Source organism: Frieseomelitta varia, unplaced genomic scaffold, assembly GCF_011392965.1.
Source record: "Frieseomelitta varia isolate USP_RPSP 00005682 unplaced genomic scaffold, Fvar_1.2 scaffold_289, whole genome shotgun sequence".
NCBI classification, from domain to species: domain Eukaryota; kingdom Metazoa; phylum Arthropoda; class Insecta; order Hymenoptera; family Apidae; genus Frieseomelitta; species Frieseomelitta varia.
Window position 1 is genome coordinate 214,680 of NW_025110022.1, and position 12,164 is coordinate 226,843.

Consider the following 12,164-nt stretch of genomic DNA (forward strand, 5'->3'; position numbering starts at 1 on the left):
TCTCTCTCACACACACACACACACACACTTGTTACCTCTAATCTTCTATCTGCTTCTCTCTCTCTCTCTCTCTCTCTCTCTCTGTACATTACGCGTGTGCGTTCTCTCACTTCGACTGCCACGATATCTTCCGTTCCTTCTCTGTCCCTCCAACCAGGGTGTGTACCAACACACGAATCAGCGACGTGTGTCCGTCGCGAGGGTGGTGAAAGAAGGGAGAACGATGCCGAACCGATAAAGATAGACAGAAACAGAGAGGAGAGAGAAAGAGAGAGAGGAAGGGACTGCAATCGGGTGAGATAGAGAAGGAGAGACGCTTGCAATAGCAGTGGCTGCAGCACTAGAGAGAGAGTCCCGTGCAACGTCGCCTCCACGCGGTGTGCGGTGCAACCATACTAATCCGCCGATGGATTTATGGTCTTAATCACCGGCGGATTATCTCGGACAGCCGCGCTCTGCTGCCACCGACCGAAACATACGCCTGCCTCTTTGCAGATAACTGTACCCAGCTCTCTCTGTCCTCTCTTCTCTCCCGCTTTCTCTCATCCCTCGACCTCGCCCTCTCCTTCTTCCTCTGCAACCTTGCATTCCTCTGCATTCCACGCCGATTTCACTCTGTTCTCCACGTTCTCTGCTTCATTTTTTTTCCTTTTTTTTTTTTTTTTTTTTTTTTTGGTTTCTGATCGAACATTTCGTCATCAGAGATTACCACTGGTGTCGAGAACTAGTGTTGTCGCTTGTCGATAGAAGAAAAACAAAAGTTCCTCCCAACTTTTCAGCGGCACGCTGCATTTTTGCGCTCTGTTGCTTCGTGTCATACAACTCTGCCCTGTTCTTTCCTCTGTCTCTTCGAAAGAGCGATAGAAACCACTATATAGATCAATCAGTCGATTGATCGTTCTCGTTTCGATAAAAGACAGTCGCGAAGAGAGACCCTGAAACAGAGAAATTTTAGATTCGTTGGTAATCAGATCGAAGCAAAACGAATACGATTGAATAAAGTAGTCGATCGAAACAAATGGTTTTTCATTGAAACGAGAGTCTCCCTCTTGTTGCTGCGAGATTCACCGACAATGGGCAATAGAATATCGTGCGAGACCTTTCTTTTTCCATTGCTTGACAGGGACAGGGTACATCTTTCCTTGTTTTTCACAGGGCGTTTCTCACGCGTCCTTCCCTCACGTTCAATCCGCTGCGTTCAATAGCGTTTGTTGTCCCGACGACTCGAGACTTTTTTTGTATTCAACGAAGATTCTGCTGACTCTCCGGCTAGCTATGCTTACGTGCAAGCAAGTAGTGTCGTACCTTTGACTCTGTACTTAAAATACGACGTGGCTCGCGTTCAACTTTCGTCTTGACTCCTTTGTTTTAATCGGTGACTGAAAGCTTAGCTGAAACCAATGGACAATAATTTCATAACCTATCCGCAGAAATTGTTCCAGACGAAAGTGTATGTACATACATGCTATATCCTCGAAGAAGAGAGATGTTAATATGCGTATCAGATTTTCATTCACCACGTGATCCACGTCGTGTTCGCAGGCACTATAATGATCCATGCATTACAATTGTACCATTACATTGTTTATTAGTACTTACATGCGACTACATTTTTTTTTTCCTCCCCAAGCGAATGTGAGTTTCACGTTGGCCGTTGTGGATTTAGAGTATAGAGATCCACATTATTGTTTCTTTTTTTTTTTTTTTTTACACACACGTTATAATCGTGCAAGGTTCAAGTTACAGTTACCTGGCAATGCGGTGTGCGATTTTGTGTCTTCGTTTGCAATGCTAGATATTTCTTTATATCTCAAGTGCTGCAAGTCGATGATCCTGCGAAGGCCCCTCCTATAGTGTGATACTTTCTTTCTTTTTTTTTCCTTTTCTTTTTTTCTTACTGAAAGTTCAACACACTGTGGCCTAGCTTAATCAGACAATTTTCGAAATTGTACGAAGATCATTTCCCTTTTTTTTTTTTTTTTTTTTTTTTCCTTTCCCGCTTCTTCTTCCTTTCTCCTTTCGCTACGCGTTTCAAACTGCGTGCGCTTTTCGTTGTTGACGCGATCGTTTCGAAGATTGTGCCCCGCGAACCTCGTTCTCCCCCCTTCTCACTTTTCTTCTCGAAAAGGTTCTGAGTCTCGAAAGAGTCCTCGAATCCGCGGCAAGGTAATTTCGACTAACTACCGAACGAATTTTGTTTCCAACAACTACAAATAGCAGGAATTGCTTGTCTGATTTCTCTCTCCCTCTTGCGAAATTTCATCACAATTACAAATTAGTTGACAGATACATTGAATCGATTAATCAACATTAATGCGCTGCGATTGTATACGTTTTATTATTTAACATGCCGAGAGAACCGAAAATTCACACTGTTCAATTACCACAGAGTCCCCTTGGCCAGAATTACTTTATTATCTTACTTCTTTCTCCTCCCGCCGCCCGGTAAAAACACACAACATTAGTACAATAGATTCTCAGTTATTATATTTTAGCACGGCGCGCTAAATCAAATATTGTAACACGAGCCTTATCGGCTAAAGATACCAATATCATAATCATAATACTGTCTATTATATTAACTATCCACGTACCACCAGCAGAGCGGGGGCAACGCTAAAGCCCCGTATCAAGAAATCGTGCAAATTTAATCGGGCGGCCTGGTATGTGCGGCCAACGTTGGTTTTAATATCCGGGGACACGGTATTCCGCGGAGCGGCCGCGGAAAATAAATCCGGGGAATTCGATAACGTTACTTCGGGACCTACAATTCACCGTAAAAGGTTAATATTCACGCCGGGTAATCCACCAACCGGAATATCGCAGATCACGCGTGGCGGCCTTCGACGTTTCCCAACGCAACCCTCTCCCTCTTCCGCGCTTCCGTCGTCCGCAACGGTATTAACTTCGCGCGCGATTTACAGCGTGCCGGCTCGCGATCAATTTTACTAGCGCCTCGACGTCTCCGTTTACGTGTCGTCATATCGTCTCATCGAGGAACGTAAGTATTCTGTGCTTGAATTCGTCGAGTCGTTCCGAGTCGAGAGCGAGAATGAACGATATACCTTCGGGATAGTATTTTGATACGAATTTTAAGCGATCGAGTTGTCGAGTTGGATCACTGTAGTGCGAATAAGCATCAAGTGTTATGTGTGAAATCGTTAGACAGGGATAGATTCGGTGAAACTCGTGATCTTTTCAATTACGAAGGTTTGCCAAAGTGTTTTTGTGTAAGTTTAAAGCCGCGTCGAGGTACTCATATGGTATTTTGTAAAACAGATTTATGTTAACCTAACCCAAACCTAACCCAAACCTCTTTCGCTGGAATGACGTGCCACGCACGTCGAGAATATTCTGCCCCAAAATTGCAACATTTTCTCAGTTTTAAGCATATTTAAATATAACACAGACGAAATGAATGACAAGTTTATTACTTCTTAATCATTTCTATCCAGTGATATCGTACTGACGAGTTCGTCAAAAAGGAAAAGAAAGCGACGAATTATTGTATTGCGGTTCGGTCGCTCGTTATGGTCCGCGAATCCAGTTGCCAGCGCAAGGGGTTGAGAATTGAAACGTTTTCTTTAGGGTGGTTTTAAAAAGTCAGGGGGGGAAAGTATTTTAGATCCTCTCTTTGTTACAACGTTTGCTGGGATTTCTCTTTTTTTTTTACCCGGTTCGTTTGTAATACACCGAAAGACGGAAAGCTCAAATAGCCGACAGGCCGATCTGGAACAATCTCGAAATCGCCTCATTGCCAACAGGTATACATTCGAAACATTGTAACGAACCAGATCCAAATCGTTAATAAAGAGAAAGAAACGTAGGGCAATCGTGTTAAAAGAAGATTAAACGGAGCCGCGAAACAGGAGCAGCCAAACTGGGAACATCTCTCAGCGATTGTTTTTTTTTTTGGCTGAAAGAGAGAGAGAGAGAGAGAGAAAAAGAGAGGAGGCTAGCATGGCCACCCGAAAAGCCTGGTGGTCCGTGGCTGAATCAAACGAAGCGGCCGGGAAAGCTGGTCTTGCTTATCCCTAAATCCGGCCGTATCACCGTAACAGATATCCTCGCCATTACAGGCTCAATCACCGGCCCGTTAATCTGGAGATCTTTGCTCGGCCTCGGGCAAAAGGCTTCATAACGGGAGGAGAGGGCGAGCGGGAGGAGTCGGACGTTCGCCGCGAAATCCCGAAGACAGGGAACGTTGAGCCTCTGCGCACACGAGAACTTACGAGCTTGCAAGTGGCGGGTTCGACGTTAAACCGCTCTGCCCCCTTCTTCCCTCTTCTTCCCTCTTCGCTCGGCCGTGTAAACGGAATTCGCGGCGAAGCGCGCGACAGTCGTACGCGCGTTGGCGCGAAAAGAGAGCGAGACAGAGATTGGTGAAGCAGGAGCGAGACAAAGGCGAGCGCTGGGGGGTGGTGGTTGGGTGGGTTGAGAGGGTGCGAGAGCGTTCGCATACCGGATGCAAATCGGTCTACGGAAGAGATATGCGACCGGACGACCGCAGAGCGCAGTGCGGCGCAGCGCGTGCATTGGAATGCAACCGGCCGTTGCAATGGCAAAGGTAATAATTGATATATAGCGATGGCATTGGCCGCTGACAGCCGCTAACCCGGCCGAATACGGATGACACCCGGTAATCCTCACTCTCATACCGGTTAGTGTCCACCTATATTCCGTGGCGTCCCATTTCCCATTCCCATGGCGTGTAAGCTCAGCTTCTCTCTCTCTCTCTCTCACACACACACACACACACACTTGTTACCTCTAATCTTCTATCTGCTTCTCTCTCTCTCTCTCTCTCTCTCTCTNTTTTTTCCTTTTTTTTTTTTTTTTTTTCTTTGGATGGAAGGGGCGGAGGGCCTCGTCTGCCCAAAGCGTAACGTCTGGATCTGGATCTTTTACACAGGAGTCAGAGGTGACTGTTGTAGTTGTGGATTCGTGGCGCCGACGGCAAGACGAAAATCGAATTCCGTCGAACGGGATAAAGGTTGGTGGGATTTCTTAGCCTGGCTAAAGAAAATGGTATATTTGGGAATATCCGTCGAATATTGATTTTATCGGTAGATTTTTCTTTATCAGATGTCAAAATTGCTGTTTCATAGAAAATAAAATTGCACCAGGGATTCGGTCTGTTCTTTTGAACGATTTTCCCCACAGGTCGTGAACCACCCCATCATCCAGATATCGGTCGGAATACCAGCAAATCCGTGGACAAAATAGATAAGCTTTCGCGCATTTATCGGCGAGCATTAAATGTTACGTCGGGATTAATTAAGCGTAATGCCGCGGCTAGAATTGACTAAATACACCGGAATCGGTTCGCGTAAATTCCGCCATTCGGAGGTGTTTGTTGCACGCGGAAGTTCCCACCGAAGGACGACACGACAGCGCAGAATTCACGGTCCGACGACTCCGACAATTATCGCGGTTCGTACCGCGAGACGCCCCCGTGTATGTTTCAGAGTGAAGTGACGAGAACATGGTCCACAATTCGTCCGACAAACTTTTCTGCCAATAATCTGTTTACGTAAACGACGACGTAAACGCGATGACTTTTAAGGGATGAAGATTTTACCATTTACACAGTGGTTCGCAAAAGAGTACGCTGTAATGAGACACGATCTCATGAATGAGAACATCGTGAATTTTTGGGCTGATAAATTGTCAAGCAAATGCTGGAAAAATGCTGATCTGTGAAAAGTTTGAAAAAATTGAAATCGCGAAACCTTCGGTGGAATCTACTAAATTTTACTAAAAGAAGAATGAATGCAATTAGCTGCACGTTAGAGTCGAGGAAAAGAAAAAGAGAGCGCGGGAACTTGGGTTAAAATTTGGGAATGCGTGGGTGGTTCAGCGATAGCTGGGATCCGCAGAATTTTGGTACATGGCGTATAGCAGCGTGGCGGGAATACCGTGCCATGCTCTGTGTGGTTCTATAAATCCAGAAGGGCTTACCGGCGCAAAGCTTCCCTTGTGAGCTGCGCAACCCCACGTGACCTCATACCTGCCCACTTTCATCCCTGTTTCTCTTCCGATCCCGATGTCCCTCGGCCTCGAACCAGCTCCCATCTACCGATATGACCGATTCGAAACGCACGGAACCGCGAGGATCGTCAAGTCGTGACAACGTGTCTCGGTCGTTTTCATCCGTTTCGTTTACTCACGCCGATCGTCGCGAATTTATTATTCGTTTACACGATATCGAGTGCTTGTTAATCTTTCCCTCAGTCTCAGGAAATATTCTCTCTTTCATGATTTCTTGATTTTCGACATATTTTAATATTTTTGTTTCAGAACTTTTGGAATTTTTAGACTTATTAGAATTTTATTTTAATTCAAATATAAACGTTTTGGTTTGGAATTGTGACGTTGATCTCTGAGCGTAAAAAAATTTCAAAGTGAATTAAAGTAAATTTGCGCAAAGCGCAATTACGACGCTCGTCTGTGACTTACATCGGTATTTTCATTAATTCAAATTAAATTACCTTTCGGAAATTTGCAAATGAAGGACAAAGTACATGCGTATTTATTCGTAAGCCGTATTCCTTCTTCAATTTGAAATTATCCACGATAAGTTAGACGGAAAACGTTTTTCACGGATATTTGAAAACTCTGTTGTTGAACATCGCGCATCAAAAATCTGTCAGACGGCCAGCAAAATTGACCGCCTGCTTCTCGAAAATATCAGGTTCGGCCGGCAAAGAAATGGCATTTTTTCTGTCGAACGAGTTATGTGCCTGTAGGCGCGAGACTTCGATGTATCCGGTGGAAAGAGCATGAATTGTTGCCTTTGTAATCGATACTTCAACGCATCAATGCGTCCATTGTAGGTTTCTGTTGCTTCTTGATCAACTCGATTTCAAGTCGCCGTGATTCGTGCTCGAACTCTGGCTACGCACCTTCTAGAACGTGTTCCGTGTTCTGGTCAACTCGTTCGTCACGACAAAAAGAAAAAAAAAAAAAAAACAACGCATTTCCTTTCACAATGAAAAAATCGTCGATTATTTGCACGATTAATCGCGATTAATTCAAATGTAATTTCCGCTCTTCGACGAAATTAGATTGTTTTTAAGAAACGTCTGGATTAAATTGTTGCTCGTTTTCAGTTATCAACTGCGATGATGAATTGATTTGTGTTGCGCGTGAAAATACCTTGTTACAACAATCGATAAAACTTTATTATAATGTCGGAAGATAGAGAAAACTGCCACTTTCCGACGGTGAGATTGTAAAAGAATTACATGCGAACTTTCACGACTCTCGTAATTGTTATTTAATACAAGTACATGTACAAACACGTAGTAATCGTTTGCTATCAAACTTCAACGTGTTTCGCAATGTATGATTAATTTTTTGCTTGCATGTAGTACCGCAAGTAAGATAAACTTGCTTCATTCCCCGGTGCTACAATAATTTCATAAAAACAGATTTCTAAACGATGGAAAATTGTAAGCGTAAGTATATAATATACTGCGAATGTTTAGGCAAAATTTGTAACTTTCATAAATTTCATTCAGGGATCGAAAGAGTTGGAAAATTTTTAAATAGGTTAGATAGGTCTGTTTGAAAAACGAATGGTGGAACATTTTTTGAAAAATGTTCTCAAGTCCAGATGAGACCAAATAAAATAGAAATGTTCTTTAAAATAAAAGTTTCGAAATTTATAAAAAAAACATAAAAATAAGAATTTTTCTCTCTGGAGAGACAGATAGCTAATTCGTTCATCAATAACAAAAATATTATCAATATTCGAAGCGAATGCCGACACTGAATACTGTTCAATGAATAGTAATCGAATGTAAAAGTGAACGTTTAATTTTAATTTAATAAATTTTAATTATTCTAAAATAAATGAACTTTAATTCTAAAATAACTTCTAATAATTCTAACAATTCCTTCTATAGAAGTTCCACAAAAGAAGAATACTTTTTTATATGAAATACCTATGCAAGTTCGAACGAAAAGAAATCTATTAATTTCGATCTCCGAATTATAATTATACTATAACTAATACACATTGGATATTAATTCATATATTAATTTGGATATTAATTCACTATCCTTTGGATATTAACGTAACAACTAAATTGTTACAGGTATTATATTGGATATTAATTACATAAAAGAAATACTTTTTTATATGAAATGCCTATGCAAGTTCGAACAGAGTTTCTTTCAAAACGAAAAGAAATCTATTAATTTCGATCCCCGAATTATAATTATACTATATACTTTGTATACTATATAATTATAAACATACTAATATACTTTGGATATTAATTTATATATTAATTTAGACATTAATTCACTATAATTTGGATATTATATTTATATCCAAATATACGTTATAACCAAATTGTTATAGGTATTATAGGATATAATAAAAGGATAATTCGCACTCACCCTGACTCGTGGTTCGGGAAGCTTCGTGAACAGACCTATTTCTTCCCTGGTCGACATATCCGGATACCGATTCCTCATGAACAAAGCCTCCAGTTCCTGAAGTTGTTGGGACGTGAAATGCGTCCTCTGCCGCCTCTGGCGTTTGTTCTTCTTTCCATCCTTATCGTCCGCGTTATTTACCCCCACTACACCATCGGGCGAGACCACCCCTCCGCTGGTTCCCAATTCGTGTTTCACCTCTGTTGGTGTCGCAACATCTGAAATGTGTTAAGATATCACATTCTCTAGAAAACGGGGTTATTCTACCGTGTTAAATCAAAAGATCGTATCTGTAAGTGTTTGTCACAAGAAAATCTCTGTCGATTAACTGAAACAGTTTATATTACATATTACATATTCGGATGTATACGAAATCGATGACTTGACAGCTTTCTTTCCAAAGTCGTTTGTCAAATCAAACTTTCGACCTTTTGAAATGACATAATTTTGAATTAACACGGCAGTGTTGTAAGAATTTGGCGCATCTTTGCAATTTATAAATTTCGTGACGAGGGAAACAATCGTTTCTCATGTTGAAAACGAGTTCATTAACCCTTTAACCGCGACAAAATATTATAGGTACTCGTAAGTAACGTTGTTTCCTTCAAATTTAATGAACATTGCCATCTAGTAGACAATAATTTAAGTTTCTATAACTATAATTTATATTCTAGTTAAATGTATTGTGACATTTAGTGTGCTTGTTGTTGTAAAATGGAATAAAGTGAAATTTTGTACAGCATCAAAAGACGACATTACTTATGGGTGATATTTCGTTATGCCGAGAGAATTACTTTGTTGATTTTATATATTATCATTACGGCGATATACTATAGTTCAACGATATATATTTCGTCACCAGGAAATTCACTATGAGCGTAACGAAATATGTCGTTATCTCATGGAAACGAGATTATACTGGAAATGTTATTTCAACATCACGGAAAAATTAAGCAATTAAAGGATTAACTAATTTGGTTAACTTAATTTCGTACTGTATCGTGTTGAAGTTTCAAAAAATTCGATATATGTTAATTACATTAAAGTATGCACATTATAGAAATTAAAGAGGAGATTTTATCGCTGATACAATCAATTCTGCCTTAATAACTATTCGTTGCTCGTATTTTAAACATGTTTTAAATAAATTTTAAATTTTAAATATTCTCGAAAATGTAATACATAATTCGTGAATGTAACCTCGTATAACAGCCAATTGTTATATTCTGTTATTTAAATCTGTACTCTCGTCAATCTTCTCTTTAACCTCTTGCGCTGGAATGATTACGTGCCACGCACGTCGAGAAACTTTCTGTTCCAAAATTGTAATATTTTCTCAGTTTTAAGTAATATATTTAAGTAAAACAAAGTAGCCAAAACAAATAATAAATTTATTACTTCACGATCATTTCTATCCAGTGATATCATACCGACGGGTTCAAAAAGAAAGCGGCTTGGTCGCTCGTTATGGTCCGCAATCAGTTGCCAGCGCAAGTGGTTAATTTTCCTCGTAAATAAACATTAAACGTTTCTCGATCTTATTAAGCGTCACTCACACGTGCCAATTCCTGATTACCACTGACTGGCTGTATAGATGTACGTGGTACATTCGCGCGTAACGATCGCGAATCGATTAGACCTGTTCGATCGATCGGTAATCTCTGCCACTGCTAGAGCGTAGCCTGCTGTTCGAGAATAACACGAATGTGTTTGTCATGACCGTGACAGTGACAGGTGAGGGTATTTCACCCCTGATTCCGCAGGCAGCAAATCGCCAGCTTCCCTTACTCGTATTGACAGCCGTGTGATCGATTGCCTCCTTTTTCAAAGAGCACCGCTATCACTGCGTCTGATGATGCCGCTAACCATCTTCCACCTAAGGCGGCCCATCTTTATTTACAGACGTAGACCAACCCGGCCCACCGAAAGAAAAAAACCTTCCACCTTCTTTTATCACCGTGTTTCAATTTATTCAGCATCGTTCTAATCTACGCTTCGTTATTCTCGGTGGAGCCAGATATGTATTTCAGTCCGACGATAAAATGCTGGCGCTACGAATGGGTCGTTGACACGTCATTGTTGTTGAAAAATAGCGAGTCGAAAAGGTAGAAGGGCAAACTCCTCGTACGAAATATCGTCGTATTATTCTTGGAAGCGTTAGAAACATAAATCAATCTGAATTAACCAAAAAAAGATGTATAAAAAATGAACTCCCAGCAACTTCCGAATTTGTCCATAAATAGTTCCTTGTTGATTAGCTAATCGGTTCAAATTGAACGACCAACAATGATACTCGTACAAATGAGGCGTGCGATCGAAGAGGCTGGAATTTTCACAAAACGTCCTTCTCGGCTGACTGACGCCAGGAAGGAGAGGAACGTGCTGGACTCGCGCGAAGGAGCACGAGAGAAGAAGCCTCGCCCTCGTCTCGGGATTACAACGGAGTGAAGTGAGATCCGTCCCCGGGGTTTGTTGTTAACCAGGCCCGTAAGACTCCGGGAGATATTTCAATTTGCAGGGATTTGGGGCGGCTGCGAGAGTACCGGCTAAGTGCCGAACAAACCTGCAAACAAACGACGCCTAGCATTTTCCCTCGCCTTTCTCCTGCTGCACCCGACACCACGACCATCACGCTTTCTGTTATCATTTGATTTCACAGCCCGTGAGACACCAGCGTCGTATTCCCCGCTCGGGGAATCTCCGTTCCCGGTATCCTGCTTGATCGATGCGCGAAACCTTTGTCTTTTCTCACGCAAACAAGACGCTGCATGCGTGTGTTTGTACGTGTATGTTTGCGTTTTTTATTATTTGCCCAAACGGTGGATCTGATCTACCCATAGGTGGAAATAAATGTTTCTCGCGAGACTTTTGTCGACGAAGGAACGAAATGTGTCTTTGATTATGCGTTGAATATGAAGAAGTTTTGATCTAACGCGAAGTTCTCGTTTCATACTCGGAGAGTTTAACACAGGGGTGGCCATTTCATGATTTCTGATAGAGCAAATTTTAATAATAAATAAAACGAATAACGCAAGATATAAAAATATCTAAATTAACTCGACGATTTTCAGAATTTAGTCGAGATATACTATATCGTTACGATCAGTTGTCCTTGGTTTTTTAAAAGCAAAATTTAATATCCTCCCCTCACTGTTCCAAGTGATGTCGACTCCCGAAGCTTTCCAAATCTCAGAAAGTCTGCACAAAGATGTATGTGTATGTATGTATGTCTATTTGGAAGTACCCATAGATCCGAACAAGCTTCCTTTTCCATGAAATTAATTAAGAATAATCACCGATCGAGAATGACTGATGAGAATTTAAAGAAGAATTCGATGATTCTCGCTGCAACAGAGTTAACCTCGGGCATAAATAATTTGGTCAAGAGTAAACAGGTTCATAAATTCCATTAAAAAGCAAGTTATTTTGTCTTCTTTATAAACATGTTCTCGTTGTTAAAATAATTTAGCGGCGCGACGAAGCTCACTGTAAAAATTGGCACCCCTGGTTTTTGAGTAGTGTCGTTGAATTGTAGAATATACATTATGGTTTTTGAGCAGTGTCGTTGAATTGTAATAGAGTTGTAATAATTGTAATAATTGTAATAATTGTAATAATTGTAATAATTGTAATAATTGTAATAATTGTAATAATTGTAATAGAATTGTAATTGTAAAAGTCTAGAATATACATTATAGTTTTTGAGTAGTGTCGTT

General features: G+C 40.9%; 1 protein-coding gene across 7 annotated transcripts in view; it reads right to left on the minus strand.

The window, feature by feature from the left end:
• LOC122529480 (pituitary homeobox x) overlaps positions 1-12,164 on the minus strand; it is a 46,539-nt gene that overhangs the window by 14,183 nt on the left and 20,192 nt on the right. For 4 of the 7 annotated variants that reach the window (XM_043655646.1, XM_043655647.1, XM_043655649.1 and 1 more), the window contains one exon: positions 8,410-8,666. In XM_043655646.1, coding sequence (XP_043511581.1) covers positions 8,410-8,666 — 257 coding nt within the window. The remainder of the gene's footprint in view (positions 1-8,409; positions 8,667-12,164) is intronic. The other 3 variants (XM_043655648.1, XM_043655651.1, XM_043655652.1) reach the window with 1 other exon arrangement.